This window comes from Lepisosteus platostomus, chromosome 11 (assembly GCF_059453375.1).
Source record: "Lepisosteus platostomus isolate fLepPlt1 chromosome 11, fLepPlt1.hap1, whole genome shotgun sequence".
NCBI classification, from domain to species: Eukaryota; Metazoa; Chordata; class Actinopteri; order Semionotiformes; family Lepisosteidae; genus Lepisosteus; species Lepisosteus platostomus.
In genome coordinates this window covers 30,038,823-30,060,654 of record NC_142621.1, presented here as the reverse complement: position 1 = coordinate 30,060,654, position 21,832 = coordinate 30,038,823, and the positions used below count along the sequence as shown (strand labels likewise).

At 39.5% G+C, this 21,832-nt stretch overlaps 1 protein-coding gene across 2 annotated transcripts in view; it reads left to right on the top strand.

Annotated features, from left to right (window-relative positions):
• xpr1a (xenotropic and polytropic retrovirus receptor 1a) overlaps nucleotides 1-21,832 on the top strand; it is a 146,408-nt gene that overhangs the window by 91,691 nt on the left and 32,885 nt on the right. For both annotated transcript variants that reach the window (XM_088599078.1, XM_088599077.1), the window contains exon 4: nucleotides 17,536-17,637. In XM_088599078.1, the coding sequence (XP_088455204.1) occupies nucleotides 17,536-17,637 (102 nt within the window). The remainder of the gene's footprint in view (nucleotides 1-17,535; nucleotides 17,638-21,832) is intronic.

Below are 21,832 nucleotides of genomic sequence, written 5' to 3'. Positions count from 1 at the left end.
TTATGAACACATTATAATTTAAGACTTTTCCAAAGGTCTGTTCTGTCACACTTGCAAAAATGGAGTGACAGTTTAATTAAAAGGTTTCAGGGTAGTTATTAAGAGGAATTTTAAATATTTTTCAGAAATGTGGCAAGATACTGTTTTGAGGAGTGTCTGTGAAAATGTATTTGTAAAAAAGTAAGATAACATTACAGTGAATTTAGTGCCCTAAGAAGTGTTCGTAATATTTCCTGCGGAATTAATATGGGGCTGTAAAAGTTTTTTTTTCTACTAGTCTACTTTCGGAAATTTCTTTGAAGCAGCAGCAAGGAGGAGATATGAACAGGAACAAAATGTATCTGGGGAGAAGAGGTGATTCATTACTGTATGGAAAGACCTTGTACAGTATGTAGGTGTGTGGATCAAGCTGCCTAGCTGAGGTTTTAATGCAGATTATATGAAGGCAAAGTGAGTTTGTTAAATCGGTGAAGTCCTGGACAAGTAGTCCTTTCAGGTTTAATGATCCCTATGTCATGAACCCCTGAACTCCCAGATGGCTTCACTCATTCTGACTGGGACACGTTCTTCTATATCTTTTCAGAAAACAGTTATACTGTATGCTGAAAACTGTTGATTTTCAATTATGAAGTCCTGTAGAGTGAAGGGTGTTCTTCATTCTTATGGGTCTGGCACTACTGATTCATGGAAAAAATTGGTGTTTTTTTTGGTTTGTAAGGTCTCCAGCCTTTTAATTTTGTCCCTTTTTCGATTCTGGGTACCAAAGTGGTGAGAATCCTTTTTTTTCCCCAAACTTGGAAAAGTAAAAACTAAAACACCCTGCAAAATGTAAACTTTAAATCCTGTTATCAGTTAGCTGTTTTTTTTACCTTCTCCACTGAGTTCAGTAGCTGCTTATACTGTATGAAGCCCCTGCCTTCCAAGAGCCGAGTTTGAAGAAAAGTTGCCCCCTTTTAATTCACCGTCACCCCAACAGGGCTGTGAGCGAGACTGATAAAAACTTCACAGCTGTGTGACGTGCTGCCCCAGCAGGCGGGCAGGTTGGCTGAGGCACAGAACTAAGCTGAAATGGGGCTTCTTCTCGGGGAAAAATATAAACAAGAAGATGAAAAGGGCAGTGCTGCATATCTTAACAGCCAAGAAAGGAAAGGGGGCTTGGAGTTGAGAGTAAGGCACCTTATCTGCCTGATGCCTGCTTGCTCCTGTGTGAGGGGGGCTCTGTAGCAATATGGCTCTTTTTCAGAGATAAGAGTAATGAAGCAGGGGGACGAGGCAGTGTGGACCGCAGACATCTGTCTGTTGCAGCTGGAGGAAGAACCTGCTAATGGATGCTTAGTCCAAATTATCTTCGTAGGATTTAGCAGAGATGTCTTTTGTGTAAGCCAGTTCAGTTAATTATAATTGTTATACGGTCTGTCAAGGAGATCCAAATGAAATTCAGTGCAATGCGGCCTCATTTGCCAATGATGGAATCGGGTTTGTCAGGCATTATGTGGATCAGATTGTGTAGCATATTCCAGTGTTGTTCCTTCCCCCCACTTTTTTTGTTGCAAAGATTGTGCATTAAAACTGTCTTGAACTTTTGTGGAACAGGTGTGCCCTGGAACAGTTAGAAGAGGTGACAGATCAAGTGTCTACTACATACAGTACATGGCAGAGCCTTTAACTGCCCACTAAACTGTGGAAACTAACCTCCTAAAACATGTGCAGACAACATATACTAACAGATAACTCTGACAGCGGACCCGCTACACCAGGATTCCGGCCTTTAGCTTACAGAGATGGTCTGTGACGTGTTAAGATTAATGTAGCACAAACTCATTTGTTTTCCTCTCCTATGTGCTTACATGCCTACATGGTCAGCTGTTGTTACATTAAATACAATAGTAACCTGTAAAAGCACTCTGTGGCAGACTGTTGTGAAGGGAGCTACTCTATAGAAAATGTATTGATTAATTGGTGTACCCCAGACATACTACCATTAGAGTGCCACTTTGTTTTCTGTCTTCACCAGCTCCTTATGTCCTGACATTCATAGCTTAAACGCAATAACTGGGAGATACAATTCCAGACATCTCTATATTGCTGCGTTGCTTTATCTTGAATGAATTGCATGTATAGACCCAGGCTTTACAAGTCAAACAGTCTTATTGAAGTATTAGTGGGTAAATATGCAGTCTCTATCCAGTCAGTTAACTAGTTTGATAAATTTCAGACAGAAAACAAGTCTGGGCAAGTGGGATGCTATATAATGAAAGTGTAAATCTGTTCAACTTTTTTCTCAAATCACTCAATGCTTGTTTAAGTGCTGATTTGATTTGTATCTAAGTGGAGAAGATGCAGTTGTCAAGTTTCAGCCAATATGAATCTTCTTCCTGCCTGCACATATAGTCTTTGCTCTCCAGACTTCCAGCCTGGGTAATAAATCTGCCTTTTGGGAGCCCTGTTGCAATAAAATTGTGAACCCCACGAATCTAAAGATCACCGTTGATTGTGTCAGCATTAGGGCTGTCGGAAGCAATTTCAGTTACTCAGGAAATGCAGGCAAAACAATCCAGGGAATTACAGCCCAGAGTCAGTCGATGCAAGCTGATGTTCGTTAATGTAATTTTCTACTCCAGGAATTCCAGAGACTATTACAGGAACATCTACATTTTTTTTTAATAGGACATGATTAAGAGACTTTTGTTTTCCTTTTTTCGTGAGTCGGTTTGTTTTGTGATGTTTAGAAGATTGATTCGGGCTCAGCTCTTATTAGCAAGGCGATTGGCTATGTTAATATGCCCTGCACTTGTATAGAATAAAAGACTGTGCCAATTCCCTTAAGACTGCATGCTGTAGCCTTCAAGACAAGAAAAGGCAAATGGAAAAGCTTTCTGATTTGAAAGTAGTTTCAAATGATCTTCTTTTGTTTTGATCAATGTAGTCAGCTCGGGCACATTCCAAATTAGAGTTCATTCTGAAGGCTTTAATAAATGTAACTTTCTTTCTTTTTTCATGCAGCTATATTCTCTCCAGTGGTTCTCAATGACTAAATACATCTGATTCAAAGCCTTTTTCTTGCATACCTGCTGTCTTAATCTGCTTTTGCCTGTCTTCAGTCTCTAAATCTCTCTACAGTATACTCCATCTCTCACCTCTGTTACAGGCTTCAATAACTACAATGCAATAACTGATTACACTTTATTGCACAACTATTTCTAATTTGGTAATTTGCAAGTTCAGTGTAAACAAGGAATACATACTGTACCTACAGTATGTAATACATTTATTTACTGTTGTGTGTCCAAGGTATTTGTTTACCTCTAGTCATTTGTGCTGTTTTGTTTGCGTGACACATTGCAAGTGCAGTATACTCTAGCCTTGTTATTTTATTAATTTAATTTACCTTATTTTACTTGCATGATCGTTCCTTGTGTCTACATTTAATGTATTTCTTCTGTATTTTAAGTAACTTTTGAATAAGGGCACCTAAGTTAATTAATAATAAAATATTAAGTGCCCAGAGCTTATGTACTCACATTCCCTTAAGGAATCAATAATATGGAATGAATTTATATTTTGCTTAAAGTAAAATTGTTATACATATATTGTTATTTGAAATATCAGGAGCTGTTTCAGGACCTTGGAGAGCTATCACAGCTTACTGTACATTAGCAGGAGAGAGATAAAACAGTTTTGCATTGCTTAAATGTAGAGAGATAACAACTATTTTAGCCTAAAATAATCAGTAATCCACACACAGTCTTACAAATTGTTACAGTTTTGTATCATACTTTTTCCTGAATTCTTGTTTCTTTTATTTCCATAATATTAAATGATCATTCTTGTAGTGCAAAAGTCTTTAGTTGTTCTTCTCTTTCAATTATTCATCATCCTATTCCTTTGAGGGTTGGAACAAAGCTCGGAAAACCTCAAAGCATGTAGTTCAGTAGGAGGTACCTGATAAAAAAAATAGTTAAATGTACAGTATGAATTCATCCAGTAGAACTTCCACAATTTAACATAAGCGAGCAATGCTGGAGCATGAATTCAGAAGCAGAGATATTGATGAAACTGTCATTTTGCTTTTGTAAGAACACAAAACAAGAAAGCTGCAAGGTGCCACAGAAAATCAAGGAAGCTAATTAAAGAGTCCCAGTAGACATTTTCACCTTGTTAGTTTTCCACAACACTGGGAGTTTTTTTCCTTTTATACAAGAAGGTACAGTATGTTAGGCATAACTTGACAAGAAATAAGTAATTCAGTGTATTATGACTGTAAAATGCAGATTTTGCTCCAATATGTCTATAATGAACGCAAGTGAGTTCTGTAAAGGTTTCTTCTTGTAGTCTGGCCTAAGTGGCTCAGAAGACTTAAGAAGCTGATGGAGTAATCTGTAAGAGTAATCTAAGTAATCTTTGTGTAAATTAGATTAATTTACAGAAATATGAATAAAAGTCACCTATTTTCTCCCTCTCTTCACTTTCAAATAAATCTCAAAGAAGTGCTGTGGGCTGAAACTATGTACAAGCGTGAATGTTTTGATTAATAATAATGCATTAATAATGTCCATCCTGTGATAGCTGAGGTACATTTGCATTATCTGCTTGTTTCAGGCAAAGTATATAAGCACCCCCCAATCCCCCCCCCCCCAGTGTGTCTGTACTCTGTTATTGTTCAGGTCTGTTCCCTCCTCTCAGTTATGGCATATATCTGTATAATCAAAGAAAGAAAAAAAATCATTAACTGCTTTCAACAGATTAATCTGGTTTGAGGCAAGTCATTTTTATTGCTTTGTGTGGAGAGAAGTGCTAAATCTTTCATGATGCTGCCAGGGCTATATTCACTCCAAGAGTCCGTTTAATAACCCACGTGGAGCTCTTGTCTTAATATCCTAGTCTGCTCCCTAAGCGGTCTCATTTCCTGGCCAAGGAGAGCCCAGCATCCCTGTTGTTAATACAGTATATTCATGGCAGGAGCTAGAAGGATCTGGTAGATGGCCCCAGGCTACTAACAGAGAAGATCTACAACACACAAGGTTTACTCTGTAATTTTCTCATGAATGAATTTCAGTCCCCTATTTCTTTTTAGGTGTCTTTCTGGATGCTGTCTGTTTTTTTTTTCTTGGATGTGTGTTTTTGGAATATGCTGCAGGCTTGTCTTCATGTGCACATCTTTAATTTTCTCTAGATTTTAATTAACTTGACTGAAAAGGCTTGATTACCGCTTGAAGCAACGTTTTTCTTAAACATCTTGGTTTTCATGCTCCTTCTGCTGAACCCAGAACTGAGAATGACTGTTGTGATAATCACTGACTAATGGCCTCTCCCAGAGATCCATTATTATAAATGTGAAATTTGTCTCGCTTTTCATCAGTAGCATGGGAATAGTCTTGGCCCTCTGTTCTGCCAGGTTCCCACGTTCCCACTTGGTCTTGTCTGCAGTGCCATGCTCTTCAGAAAGCAATATTTTCACTTTCTCACTTACTGCCCCAATCGGTTTTGTTTCAGGAATGCAACCAAAACAGACCGAGGTGATCATTTGTCAAAGGTGTTAAAAATACACATAGTGCTGTGTCTTTCATGCATGCCGTGAGGACAGATGTGAACTGTTAACAAGGCATGTGAATGTGTGGTTCATAGAATGTCTTTTCAAAACAGCCTTACATGTGAGAAAGTCCAGGTGTGGAATCTGAAGAGTATAAGACCATTAGTCATAATGCTTCATCAGCATGTTCACCTGAAGTCTTCCAGTGAACCAGCTTCCTCAGCAGGGTCTGGTTGTTTGCTCCAAAACAAAAATACAGCACTATGTCGAACCAGCCTACCTTTTTTTCTTATCTAGAATACTTCTGCTCAATGTCCATTTTTGTTCTGCAGTCCACATTTGTAGTCCACTGTGCTTAACAACTCCGGTGTAATTGAGTCATTTAATCTGTTGATTAATAAGTATACAAGTTACAAAACTACAGGTGTTTGCTAATAATCGTAAGGGAATACAGTCTAGGGTAGTCTGAAACCCGTGAAGGTTTTTTTTTTACATTTGGAAAAGCATGGCATAACTATCAGCATCAGACTGATAATTCCTACAGCAAAAATGAAAACGGTTTCATATTTAAGAGATGGTTTAAGAAACCTTTATGTATTGAATGGTTTGAAATCTAGATTTAAGTATGTGGGACCTACAATTATCCAATACTTTAGACTTATTACTTTGGAATGTATGGAGATAATGGAATTAATGTAGGTTTAATTCATTTCTATTTTGTCTCCAAAGTAGGAAATTATTTAGCAGAATGCCTGATGTTTTCATGTTACCACAGTCTGGAAGAATAAGCTCTAGAAATATACAGTACAGAGCTCTTCATGGCAGAACGATCATTTACTTTTTCACTGGAGAACCTAGATATCATCCAAATAGGGCCACCTGTATTTGTTATTAGACAATGAGATGCATTAGAAATCTGCTGTACAGCACTTGTATTTGTTTGTTTCATGAAGTTACCAATATGGTACAGTAAGTTCTGCATCTCCTCCTGAATGAATGTGTGTTGTCAAGCATCATTTCACTGCCTCCTGTGAGCTCACAGCATCGGTGGCTCTCCTAAGACACTGGAGGAAGATCAGAGTCCTAGTAGAAAAACTGTTCAGCTCACAAATGCTTTGCGGGTCACAGGTGTTGGTTTTGGCAAGCTGCGCAAACCTGAGCTACCTCCAAAAGTCCAACACAATACTCAAACCAGTTATATGGTTCCTTTAGTAGAATCCTGGTCTCAGTCAGCTTTAGTTACAAAGCCCAGATTCAAGACAAAGATCTTATGATAGGATTCAAACTGCTCTCCAGACAAGTGTATGTACTGTTTGAGCCCCTATAGCTGCACTCAAACTGTTCTCATCAGGTCCGGCAACATGCAGTGTATTTGGGTTTGCTGACTAAAGATTCTGAAGAGGGCAATACACTTTTGATTACTTCAGAGTATTTGTATGAATTGCTGCAACATTGTGTTTATGTAGTTCTTATTTTTTCTCAGGGTAAAATGTACTGACAGTATCGAAAGTTTTCTTGTTTCTGCAGCAAAAAGTGTCAGTGTCAGCAAAGTCCGTCTTTCTTAAAAATAACCAATCTGTAACGCCCTACACCGACAACCCATTTTTTAAGCTCTCAAGATAGCAGTGGGCTAAGGTTTCCTAGCAGTGGCAGTATAATCCAGTGGTATTGTGTATGAAGGATTTATGTTGTTTATCTCGGCTTCTGTCAAGTAACACTGATGAACCCTGTAACACTGATGTTTGCAGGGGGGGCCATGGTGTTAATTTCAGGATCATCGTTTCTAATTTATGAGGGAAGTTTTGCACAAGCAGAAGAGATGCCCGGTCTTATTTCTTGAGAGCTTTTATGGAAACCAGGACATGAAGCAATCATGTATTGCAGCAATGTGCAAGACACACAGTGTACAGCAGAGCGACGTACCAAGGAAAAATAAGCCTTGAAGAATGCTTTAATGAGACATCAGAATTTGTACATGGGGGGAAACAGAATACACTACACTCAGTACATTTTTATGGTTAGTTGAGATTTTACATAAACAGCCGTGATGTTTGCATTTTGACCTTCATTTGTTTTAGTTTTTTGGGTTCAAATGAAATCTTATTTTTTCTTCTGTGCAAACATCTTCCATAGTTGACTGAACATCTGCTTTTGTGCCATTTCTCCTAATTTATTAATGGCTTTATGTTTTGCTTTTATCCAGATCTATGATTACATGTATAACGCTATTCTGTACACTAAAAGCCAGAGATTAATTTGTTCTGTACAACTAAGTCTATCCTGATCATTCAGCACACTGATTTACAGTGTTTTTAGGGAGGAATTGTTGGTTATAGTTTAAAACAGTAGTTTTCAGTATTTTTTTTTTTTTGCTTAGTTATGAATAATCTCATGATTTAATGCTAATCAGGATTTAGGTGAAAACTGCTGATATGTGTAGACATACCAGGCACGACAGAATCAGTATGAATCTATTATCTCCTATTTATTCTATTCCATCCCATGTAACAGTTAGATTAGTTGTGCAAATGGACCAAAGTGGAGGGCTGTCCTTTTTTCCCCAGTTTGTGCTGTCCAGAGTGCTGAAATTCTCCCTGTAACACTGTCAGCAAGTTTGTGAATCTGCGAACGTGGAACACATTGCCTAATCTTGAAGGTTTATTGAAGATGAGTCTTTCTTTCTCTCCATGTTACGTTTTCAACTAGCTGGCAGCTTTCTTGGGCTGTTCCTGAATTTGCTGGAAGACCCCATAAACCTTGTTTGTAATTCTGAGTTTTTCAGTGGAAACCCAGCTTTAATCTGCTCGTTACAGTCGGTCTTCAGGCTTACTTACTAGGCTTCCTTTAGGCACATTCACCCTCTATTAATTGCATCTTTATTCCAGTCCAGAGACATACTGTTGGTTAATTTGCTTCAGGGAAAACTGGCCCTATGTGAGTGTCCCCTGCCTTGCACCCATTGTTTGCCGAGATAGGCTCCAGCTCCCCCCGCAACCAAAATGAAACAGTTAGAAAATGAATAGATCGGTATTTAATATTGAATTCCATTCAGCCTGGGAACAATGACTTTTCTTAGCAGCAATAAATAAAATAAAGTATGGCCCACGTAAGGCTTCTGCATAAAAGTAGGTGTGGAATAGCACCTCTCCACACACAAACCTCTAGACTTCATCTGTTGTTTTAGTGCTTTTGATATGTTCGCTTCAGCTTTTCTCACATCTGGACATGGCCTCTTTCATGCACACAGTATAGCCTGACAGTTGAGAACAGTAATTCGATCAAGACAGGCCCAAGAGTGTGGGCTCATTGGCTGGTTTCTGTGGCAAGACCCCGTGAAGCTCTTTGTGGCTGCTGTTGAGTTCTTAGTGGCCTCCAAGGTGACAGTCTGCACAGCGCTATGCCTTTTACTTGTGGAAGATCGAGGAAAACCTACCATTCCGAAAGAATAATGACCTAGAAGTGGCTGACAGACATGCAGTGATCTCCTGTGAAAGATGGGCATTTACATAACACACGACAGACTTTTTTAAGAGGCCACATTCACTGAATCGCCAAGCCTTCAAGGGGCTTCTCGCTGACAGAACGCCAAACCTCCTGAACATAATGACACATTAACCTGTTTGAATTACATAATTGTTACAAATGGGGGGTTATGAAAATGGTGAAAATCAGTTAAGTCAGTTAAGTCAATAAGTAAAATATTCCTAACCCCCAACTTGTAAGTGATTTCTCCAGAATATACCCGAGCGGTTGGTATTAGTTAGAGGCACTTTAATTTGTTGTTCTCTGACACAGCTTTGGTGAAAAGATTAATAATGTAGGCACACTTGATTAAACAATTACTTATTAAAAATGATGATACAAACACAACACACAAGTTACTATATTTACAGTACAGACAAGGCATTTCAGTGGCCTAACATCCTAATCACCCAGAAAACCCCAGACTGCTACTAAGTTTTAGAATCTTAAATAATGCATACACAGGCCAAATAAGAGAGAAGCTGCCTTCTTAATAAATGCAAAACAACCTGCAGTTAAATCTCTCTCTCTCTGCAAACAAAATAAATGGAAGTCTATCTCCCTGTTCTAGAAATGCACTCACAAGCAGGAACGTCTGTCTTCAACCGAGGAATCTTTCACTCGGGAAACCCAAGTTCAGTAAACATGCACAATAGCAAGCTCTCTCTAGCTTCTTCTCTTGTTCTCTCCCCTTTCTGTGATCTTGTGTGGTGTGTATCTGAACAGCACCCTGGCAATCATGTATCTACACAACCAGGTAAACCAAGCTAAACTTTGCAATTGATTTTGATCATGGGAGCAAACATCCCTTCTGCTGACAGCGGACAGTTTTTGCACTGCTAAGTGTTACACACTTTTTCTAAACGCCTAGAGCCACTTCATAGTCATCTACAGCTGTAACATAATAAGATCCAATTTTGTTTTTGCATAACGCCCTTCACAACCACTTTTCACTGACCTCTTTCACAGTTGTTTGCACAGACTGCACAAACTGGGTTGTACAGTACAATAAGTCAAAAAGAAATAAATAGTGTAGTATAGAGTAACACTGTAACCTTCAGGCTCGGAGAAGAGAAAAACAACTCTGCGAGGAGACAAATAATTCTCTGGGGGTGCACGGCCTGGTGGGCTGCCTCTCCTCCAGGCAGGAGCCGTGTGTAAAGAGTCTGTGAGAGGAAGTGGGTGCGTCCCAGTCCTATGGGTCGATCAGTCTGGGATCCCTCATCTTATAGTGTAATATCCCTGTCTAGCTAGGGCAAGTGCTGTGAAGTACAGTAGCCCAGATCAACAGTAATCATCACATCACTTTATTAACCCTTTACAATTTCTTGAATTAGGAATTTGTCTTTTCGCATACCCCAGCTTGCTGGAGCAGTTGGGGTTAGGGGCCTTGCTCTGGGGCCCAACAGAGTAGGATTCCTCTGCTGGCTGCAGGATTTGAACCGGCAACCTTCCAGTCACAGGCGCAGATCCTTAGCCACAGAGCCACTGCTCCGCCCGGGGCGTATAATGCAATACGCCTCACATAGAAATGTCAGTGCCGAGAGAAGGTTAAGGCAAATAAGACACCATGGAAAAAACAGTCACATTACATTAATAGTCAAAATACAGAACAAATTACTTTTGACTCGTTTGAGCCCCTTATCCTCATAGAAAGCGTCAGTCAATCTTTGATGCACAGAACTGTAGCTGTGCCGGTTGCATTTGTGCCGTGTATTTTAATAACATTTAGTATACTGGCACTGACAGCAAGGGTGTCACACGTCCTCAGTATACTCAGACAACGTCCATAATGTGTTGGAAACGGCAATCCAAGTAAGCTGCTCTAAAAGCTGGGCTTTTTCATGCTTAATCTGTACTTTTGACTAATTGGAAAAACCCGACTCGTGAGGAAAGTGAAGGCAGCCTGTCGCTTAGGCAGCAGTGTGAGCCAGGGCAGGAGTCGGCACTATCATGCAGCTCCAGTGTTTCACCATCTCAATGGAAATTGCACCTGTGACAGCGTGGAGTGGGCTGTGCCCACACTTTACTTCTAACAGCCGAGCTGCATCTCTGACAGGCAAGGCTATTAATAAGAAGCGGGGGTGGTGGGCAGAGAGGGTTTTGAAATGTAAAGCTTCATAGGAGAACATTTTCTAACGCCTGTTACAATGATTTGCATTCCCACTCGGAACTGAACTGCAGACAAAGAGAGTTTAAACTGTGATGTGTCTCTGCTAGAGCAGAGCCTCACAGGTGTGTCTCTTTAGCAGAGTGCGATGCAGGCTTACTAATTCAGTTCAGTGCTTTTTGTACCACAGTCTGGGTACCGCAATAATATTGGCCAGTGTGACCTTTTTCTGAATCACTGGGAGTTACTGGGAAGCCTCTATTTTAGAAAAGTGGTGCTCTTGTCTGCTCAGGGGTGGTTGTCACAGAATCACTCTGTATAATGGAGTAGTCTTAAATAGCCTGACCAATTGTGAGCTGTTTACTCATTTTTCTCTTTCTGGGTTGGGGAGGGAGTATACAGTACCTCCATTCCTTATTTTTCACCTTTGAAGAGGCTGGTTCCCATTAACATTACAGAGCCATTGTCATTTGGTGGTATTCACATCTGTTAAAGGGACTACTAGTGCACAGCAAGGCACTGGTGGCAACAAGACTCAGTAAAACAGTCACCAAACATCACATTTCCAACATTTTTAGTTGCATCTGGATGTTAATGACAATTGAAGTAGGCAAAGGAAGGCACTGCAGACATCAGATGTGTTAAGCAGAAGTGTTTGAATCAAGCCATGTAGAGTATGTGCCATTTCCTCCATTATGCTTTGCCACACCATACAGCAATGTTGTCTCCCAGGGGAATCGCTGATTAATTATTCAAGACTGCTAGATCACGTGTCTTGGTGAAAGGAGGTCAGGGGTCACGCCTCCCTCTCTCCCTCTTCCACTCTGCTCTGTACTCCTCATTTGTGAGCTCAAGCCGGGAGATCTGTTCAGCATACACTGTTAAAAGCAGCTCATGCGCCTGTAGGAACATACTTGTTTTTCTCATTTTGAGAAACGCTAGAGAGGTGTGAGTATTTGGGCTTTACTGTAATCTTTTCTCAGAGTGTGTTGTGACTTCAAGTAAAAGCTTCAAGTCATGCGGAAACATATTACACATGAGACAGTTGCTGGAGTGCAGACCTGCTACAGAGCACTTGCCCTCATTTCTTTCCCTTTCAGTGTGTCTCTTTTTATAGGAACCGCCTGTCACTGATTGGGACTGCAGTCACCTTTGGGCACCACAGTATTTTGGACAAAGGGTTTGTTTATCCCGCGTAATTCTCTGCCACAGAGTTTCCTAATGATCCTGTGTGTCGGAATAATTCGGACCAAATCCAGCCTTTTCATCAAATCCCAAACCTAGGAATACTAGCAGGGTGGTTTGTATAAACACACAACACAGGGTCTTAAAATGCTATCAGCTATAGTGCTGTCCCATCTGTGGCTTTTAAGGTTTGTTGTTGCTACAGTATATTCAAATTACAATTCACTCAAATAAATACTTCGTAAGTGCTCTAATGGCAAAAGTACTCTTAATGCGCCCATGAAATGTCTACACAAGGTGCTTTTATAATTTTATTCAATTTTTACCAGAAACCGAATGTGAAAAGCACATAAAAGAGTTCTTGAAAAATGGAACCAACTGACATGAACCTCCCCTGTATAGGCTGTGCTGGTGTGGTGTTGCTACTAGTCATTGTGCAGTTGTCTTTTTCATGTAATGCCAAGTTAATTTCTGTCTCCTCTGCAGTTGCCTGGCAGAAAGCAGGAGAATCTGTCAGAAGCTGTAATAGTCAGAATAACTGTTTTGCCAGGCAAATTGAAGCCCCATTACAGTCGACATTTGGGAAATGCATCATCCATATAACATTATATGAGGCATGAAGCAAATGCAGTACTGTTATTTCATTACCGATAATGCCAATTTGTTAAGGAGCCATTTATAATAATTCCATTTCCAGAAATATTTTTTACATCCCAGTTAAATTAACCTGTCTTAATAGCTTTGACCCGCACGGGTCATGGGAGGGGTGAGGTCTAAAACGATTCATACTGTGAGCCGAAACCTGCCTACAGCCGAAAGCACCAGCCTTAGGGAGTGATGCGTCTTGCACAAAACAACAAGCCGAGCTTTACTGGCCAATTTAACTCTCCCCCATGGATTCTGTGAGGCTTCTTGCAAAGATGATCTTTTTAACCAGGTTGTTGAATGATGAACTGTTCCACGCAGAAACACTGATTTGCCAAGTTTAAAATGGTGCTGGAAATTGGAGATTGGAAACTCTGACAACACTGAAAACAGGTGTACTGCTTTAACTTCAATTTCTGTACCTCCTGAATGATTCTAGAGTTCAAGATAGTAAGACTGTTTAGCATTCGCTTATTTTTGCTGGATATTTGTTTTCTTCTCCTTTTGGACAAGTATATTCCATCTGATAATAATGCTTTCTAACACATTTCTCACAAACTGCGTTGGGTGGTGTCTTATGTTATTGTGACAGCAAGCAGCAGTGTCAATGAGAGACCTGTCTCCAGGTCCACTTTCAATCCAAAAAAACAATGAAATCGGTCAGTGGCTGAGGCGCACCTACCCAGAGACTGCACTTTCTTCAAGTCCTAGGCGAGCACAGTCTGTTCTCCCACCTGGTAACAAGATATTGTGCGAACCGAGTTGTGAACAGTACTTTGTTGAATTTAAAATAAGTTTTTTTTTTAAACGCTTTATGTTTGTTCTGAGAGCTCCTTCAGAGGCTGGCATTTTCTCGCTTTAAAGCTTCCCCTTTTCAAAGAGTAGCACAGGCTGGCCTTGAGAAACAATAATGCCTTTCCCATTGGCTTGGCAGGCTTCTGTGAGGCACAGAAAGGATGCAGATTGATAGGCAGTGGCCTTGGAGGGTCTGACTTATTAAACCATTTGATGGATTATTCTGCTCAAAAGAGATTTTATTTCAAATGTAGCAGTTCTGTTGTTTTTTTTCTCCTTTCTGAAATGGAATGAAAACCATACAATGGTATTTGAGATAGCTTTCGGAGTGTTAATGACTGACATTTACTCAGCAACAGCAGGACAAAAAAAGTCTTAACATTCAAGGTGTCAGCAGCCGAATTTGTTTGCCTTTGAGAACTAGGACTGCCAAACTAGAGCAAATTTAATGTAGGTTTGACCCCTGGTTCAGCCTGTTTTTATGTCCTTACCATTTCCTTTCATCCACTTTGTGTTTTTTTTATACAGTAGATAGGAACAAGCAGTTTCTCCTTTGGAAATGACGATTAAAGTTCTACGATTTCAGATGGTTTTTGGGTTTAATTATTTTATCCTTAATTAGGGTCTTATTCTGATGGTCAGTGACTTCAATTCATCATAAGATTTTAAAACGCGCCAGTGGTAAGTGAAACCATTAAAAGTGAAATAGGAAAATATTAATCTCAAAGTTTCTAATCTAATTTGTAAGTACAAGAAGTGCAGTTTGTTAAAAAGCACCATCTATCTACCTTTGACAACAAGACTCCCTGCGTTCAGATTATTATAAGAAATGTAGGCATTTGCAAAGATGTTGTGCTACAGAATGAGCCCAGCACAATGAGCAGGAATACAGAGTCCTTGAGCCCAGATGTACAGTGTGCAGGTCTAAAGGATTTTGCAAGATAGCCTTTTCTCTTTCCCACAAAGAAAAACAGTTTTTGTGTGGTGGTATAAAAAAGCACTGATCACATAATCAGTTGAATTCAGCCTTTAAAAAAAAAAGTCTGCAGAGTCACAATAATGAAGTAGATTTAACTAAATGTTATTGGGACTTTTTTCCAACCCTGGTGATGTGCAGATGAAGCCAAACCCCAAATGTAGGAGGAACATTAAAATGGCCCATCCTCATTGAATGTTGAATTCTGTGAATGCCAAATGCACCGAGCGCCCGAGACGGTAAACATGACACTCCTTCACTCGGTGTGAGCTAGTCCTGTGAAGGAGAACTTCAGACAGGCTGAAAATAGCACCTGATCCACTCTAAGATGGGCACAAGGTTTCTATTTTTGCCTGTAGGCCTTTTCCCCCCTAATGTTTTGACCAAAAGGAAAACTTTGGTGCTCTTTGAAACGAACTAAAGAAAATATATAATATATTGTATATGCACAAAATATTTTCAAAAAGTCCTCTGCTTTTTTTAAACCAGCACCAAATGGTCAATGTTCAAATGTATGTACAGTAACTGGAAATATATTTGAAAAACAATCTTTTCTTAAAGTCAAATCAGAATTATTTGTTAAAGGGGATTTCAGTCCCACTTTGTTTATGTGGCTCTACGAACTTGCTCATCCATCCTCAGTTTTCAGGTAAGCAAATAGACTGCCTTTAGCATAGTAGTTCTTCCACTTCAGGTTTTATATCCTACAGGTGCTTGTGATCAGAATAACTGAGTGGCTACAGCGAGCATGTCAGTGTTAATTGAACTGAGAGCATCTGTGTGGTGAAGTGAATACAGTATGTTAATTACAGTACATGTGCAACAAGGCAAGACGAGGAGGTGTACAGGGTTTTGGGAGCTAGGTTTTAGGGTATCAAGGTTCAGTTGCCCTTGTTCTTGGAACAGAAACAAAATCAATGACGCGTTCAACCCTGTTTTTCGGTGATTTCACTCTTGATTCCTGCAGTTACAGAGGTTTGAGCTGTACAGCAGGGCGTTAAGTGCTTTTAAGTGCTCTCGGCTGCAGGATGATTACCGTGCTGGAAAATAATGGCTTTGAGCCGATTTTATATTTTTACTTCTCCTTATTTTAACTATTCCATCTCTATTGTGATGGGCCATGTCACATACAGTACTTCAGCACTGTCTAAAACCAGTTGACACAAATTTCATTCTTTAATCAATCGATTGCTCTACTTCGGACCCCTTTTTGCATAATTGGTGCTGTTTAGATACGGATATTTATGTTTTTGTAGACAATAGATACACAAAAATAAAAAAAATAAAGCACTTTCACGGCAGTGTAGTGTTTCAGACGAAAGTCCGGTTGTGTTTTCTGTCAGGGTGTCAGCGTGGTGTGTGCTGGAACTGAGGGTGCACAACTCCTGGATGTGGTATTTTCTCAGGAGAATCATTCTGAAGTGCTCTGGGGCCTGTCAAGAATCAGAATGTGCTATTTGTGATTTAGCAATTGCTTTAATGTTTTATGACATGTTTTATGTGTTCTGTGTAATTCCTTTGCCATTGTTTCCTGTTGTATTAGTTTGCAGTACGTAATGTATTGGTGGTTAAATGTACTCTATTCAGTCATTTGGACATTGGCATTGTCCTCATTCTGTATAGTTCACACTACAGTATGAATGTGCACATCTAGGGCCTGAGTGGGCCATCCCCACTTTCTCAAATGAGCTCAAATGCAGCATGAAGAAGTCTGATTATCTGTCTGTCTGGGTCTTTGAGTTCATTCACTATGAATTCTTAACTGTTGTTTCATTTTGGTTAATGCATTTTACTTCTGTGTTCAACTGTGTATCTAGTAGCTTAATACATTTACATTATGGGGATTCAACAGGGCTAATCTTGGACCCTATTTTTGGATTTGTCTCCATAAACCTTTGAAACATTATATGTGTTGTCTAACGTAGACATCCGTTAAACAATATTGTCGCTGTCCTTTTATCAAATACTGGGGTATTTGGTGTTTCATGATCTATATGGAAGTAGTGCCACCTACTGGTCCACCAAGATCACCACCAGCAGCAGCTTGGATATTTAGGATATATACTGTACTTAGAAGCATAACAATCAAATCGAGGAATGTTGAATAGTATACTATTAAGGTCTCATTTACCGTGTACACTATGTTACCACTTTATAGAAATTGTATGGTTGCTCTGAAATTGGTTCAGAGAAGAGCAACTAGTTACATTCCAGAGCTTACAGTGATGACCTACAGGCTGAAGGAACCGTTCAGAATTTTTTTTTTTGAACAGGGAAAATTCTGAGGGGACCCGGTACAAGTATTCAGTATCATTTAAAAAAGGAAACCCAGTGGACTTTAATAAACAGTGAAACACAAGCCAGAGGACACGAGTTGAAACTATGTGGAAGGGCATTTAAAATCAAGAACAGGAGGCACTTGTTTTCCCCAAAATGTTGTGAGACTATGGAGCAAGCTGCTTAGCCATGTTGTTGAAACTGCGGCATTCTTTCAAGAAATGGCTGGATGAGATTTTCGGATCAATGAGCAGTGGTTACTATTATAATGTTATGAACCAGTTTTCTTTAAATCTCTAGAACAATCGTTTTTTTAAGTTTGTTGTTGTACATGATGCCACAAACAATGTGAATGTATAAATACTGCTCTGCTCCCCAGACCTAAATCTTTCAATGTGATGGTGTACTGTGTAAATACAAAACTTCGTATTGGGGGAGCGGTTCAGGTGAATTGCAAAAAAATATGTTAATTTTTTCCTTCTCTGCTCTCTACAGTGACAGATGAAGACACAGTGAAAAGATACTATGCCAAGTTTGAGGAGAAGTTTTTCCAGACTTGTGAAAAGGAACTTGCCAAAATCAACACATTCTACTCAGGTATGTGTCTTCTGTAAATTTATAACCAGATATTTAAGAACATGTTTGGTAACACATGTTAATAGATACTGGGGTTTGGAAAGAATGCTTGAATGGTTTATTCTGAAGTCCTAAACATAGTGTTGAAATCCTTAATCTCTCAATGTGATAATACTGGTGCTCATACCTCATAAGCCACAGTAGCATTGCTCCATTGTCTTTTGGGGTATTTTTAGTGTCCTGAAACTCTGCTGTCATTACAAGCTACCCCATTGGAGGATCGTGTGTTTCAGAGAATGTGCAGTGGAAAAATCACATATGATAACAAAAATTAAGTTTCTACTGTATATTACTTCTTCGGAGTCGCCACAGTATCATACGGCACTTTCAGTGCACGCACAGAAGATAGAGACCACACTCGAGTCACAAGGGAATAGTGTTTTTCCAAGTTTGACTGACATAAAATAAACACTGAGAGCTGTCTGAGAAGCATTGGGCAAGAGCTCACTGTTTTGCTGTCATCCATTCCTGCCAGGATAAGACAAGTAGGCCACCTCAGATTAAATACGGAGATAAATTTATTTTATAACATTGATAAAAAAAGTGCTTGGGGCAGTTGGGGAGGCTCTTGGTGCTGCAGAATGTTTATATTTGTGCACGTGGACCGTGGCTTCGAAAAGGTAGAGAAAATTCCTTCTTGGTCCTTTTCTTGGCCCGCCTGGGCAGATCTTCTCCCTCACAGCTTACTCTTTCACTCTCCTACTCTTTGCCTCTGAGTGTTTTCTCTCTGTGTTATACAGTACTCCCACCTCTGTCAGCCTCTCACCCTCTTTCTCCCACAAAATACCTGTTATCAGACACAGAGTTTTAATGTGGCAGCTGGCCCTTTCTCTCTCAAAACACCTGAGGCTAGTCACCCATCTGTAGCTTTTGTTACTGTATGTAGAGCGTTCTTAGTTATTTTTCTCCATGAACCCTAAATGTGAGGTCTTTCTCATCTAAACTGAGAATGTTTGCCACTAACTTGGCAGACAGAGACTTTTCAGTGCACAGCCTTTCAGATAGTGTTATGAAATCATAAGTCCATTGGAGAAGGATGAAAAAAGGCATAATGTTTTAACAACTGTAATGTAAACAGTCTTTCTAGCCTCTGAACAGCAGAAAGGAATAAAACATTTATCCATCCAAACCAGGGAACTGTGAAGAATAAACTTATACAATCAAGACTCAAAATAATCCTGTTTCCAGGGTGCCTAGAGTTTTGTACAACAGTCTTTTTCCACAACTCACTCAGACCTACTTTAAACACATTTATCCTCATTAATCTTTCATCTTGGCAGCAAATCTTACTTTTGTTATTGATAAGAAGTGCATGCTGTCTTCCTTGAATTTATTCAATGTAATTGTCATTTAAAGCAGCTTTTGTTGAAAATTTCCATCTCTATAATCATTCTCTTTCTTGATGAAGAAGACAATTGTCTTGATATCTGTACTTAAAGACAGATTGCCACTGCTTTTGAAACGTGTTTGGTCTTAATGAATTAATTATGGAGTTTTCAGGCCATGAGTTACAACATAATGATAAAATGTTGATTTTTAAATACTTTTTTTATTGGCCGCATATCCACATACTGTGCTCTTTTGCAAATTCATCTCTGCACACAGCTGCTTCCTTTTAGAAACATGTCAGCAACTTTAGTATCTTGGTATGTAATTGTGAAACTGTGCAGCTGGAAATTCCCGAGTGAATGTTAATGAACTTTTTAAAAACATTTTGGATCATGTATACTTCATCATAAGTGCATGGCAAGAATTTATATGCACTGCGCTATACACACTACATACTGAACCTGTATGCTGCACTGGCGCAGGTTGTGACTGCTGGTACAGGCTCTGTACAGATACTATAAGCTGGTGCTGTATATGGAGCCTGGTCTTTCCTCTCTGCGTGCGTCTGTGTGAAGTTTGGGACCTGTGCCATCCAGCAGAGTTTGTCTCACTGGGAAGGAAAGCGGCATGTCAGCCTGGTCCAGCACTGTGTCCAGGAATGTGTCGCTGGGGTGGGACTGACTGGGAGAGACGGAAGTTGGGATTCGGGCCAGAGACTCTCATGTTACCTAAGCAGCACTTGGCAAGAGGTTGTTAAACTGTTGATGACCTTTGTTCGAGGGCATCCAGAGCCTTTGATTTAATGTTATTGCAGGCTAATTCCCCTATCCGCTCCCCTGTAAATAGACGTTGCACTGTTGCCACACTAGAGCTTTCTCCCCGCTACACTGACATCAGGAAGCTTCGTTAAGGTTGAGGGGTTTCTAGGTGTGTTTCCATCACCAAATCCTTGGGAACTCAGGTGTCGCCCTTTTCAGATTGACTGTGTTCTGGCTGCAAAGTCCAGCCCTGCCATTCCCCTCCATTAGAGAGTGTTTGATCTTTTATTGTGCGTTTGTGTCTTTTTCTCATGGGTTATCTTAGGGGTGTTCTATTGTTAGTTATTAGGTTAAAGTGTAAAATAATTCACACTTTTAAATAAACTCCATTTAAAACTTCATTGTAACACCTCAACCCAGTAGGTTTCCTCATAGTAGTATACAGGGGGTGGATTAATTTTAAAGCAATTTCTGCAATGATTTCTGCATATGTACGATGTTAATTGTGTATATATACTTTATACACAGGATGTTGATAGTTGGTTTTGTAAGAGAAATTGGCATCCTGTATAATAGAGCATTCCAGCTCTCTGATCAGTTCACTTTAGAAGTATTGAAGTAGTAAGCTGCATGGCATTTAGGAAAACAATATAAATATTTAAATCTCTGCCTGTGCTCTCAATCACATGTATACATTTAGAGAAGCACATTCATTTGTAACCCAGTATTCTACCAGTTTCTAAAAATCGAAAGCAGTTATGATTAAACAAAATCTAACCTTTGCTTTTTCAATAACCACTGTATTCAATAACCACTTAACCATATAATACTATTGGGATTAGATGCTTTGATCTCTTTTCAAGTTCGTTATTAAATGTCATAGCATTATAATCTCAGCTTTGCTATTTCCCAGTCTAGATCTTTTCTTCATTTATTGCAAAAGAATTGGAGTTTGTCTCCCTTGGTATAACGTATTGGGAATTCACAAGCAGAATTGCTGTATATTGTAAAAATGTAAATATATACACTGTAGAAGTCATTTATAGGCTTATATATTAATTGAAAAATAATATTGAAAATAATACTTAGGTCTGAGCTTTAGAGACACCTGTAGGGGCTATACGTAAGCGCTCCCTATTTAGCTTATTATGGTTACATGTATCAGTGATTTTTTTTTTTAATTTCCTTTTTGGCACTGGACACAAAACCTGAAAGGTTCTCAGGAGAGAAGCTGAATTCGTAGTCACATGTTGTACTGCCATCAAAAGACATGAAACAAAATAAATTAAGGGGTAGATTAGAAAATGTAACCATTTTAGACATTTAAACCATTTTTTTAATATAAAAATCCTCAACACCCTCCACTCTCTCCCTTCCTCTTTGGATATACAGACCTGATGTTATTGAGCCCCCATACCCTGTGCAGTTACATCTGGAGTTGAGCAACACTCACTCCTGTGTTAAGACCCCTGACATCTCTCGCAGTGTCACATCCCACAGTGGGAAACTAATGGAAGAACAAAGCTCAGCCTGAACCTGAAATGAAAGAGAAAGATGTGTGTGGTCGGTGTCTTTGGAACAGATTGCTTTTCAATTTCATTTTTTAAGAACATTGGAGGCATGCGTTTCACAAAAGAGGAATGAAAACTCGACCGATTTGTTGTGTGGTGTTTTTGTGCGGTCCTAAGATGAGTCGTGTATTAGGACTCTGGGTCCATGTTCTATAGACAATTGGCTAAACAGGAACCCTGCGTATTTAAATCTTTCTGCAGTGCTGTGGAAATAAATACCAAACAGATACAGTACATGAGGTGCTGTTGCTTATGTACAGCATATGAAAAATCTCCAGATGAGTTTTGTTTGACTTTCTGGTACGCCATCAAAACTCAGTGCTTGTATTACTAGTTGGGAAACAAGCATAGAACAAGTGGGTTTGTTTTTCAAACATTAACAAAGCTACATCTTTGACTCACAACAAACTCAGTATATTCCTTGCAGTAATTTTGGGGGGTTCTTCCTGAGCAAAAATCACACTTTGTAATGCTTCATGGTAACAGGTTGATTAAACA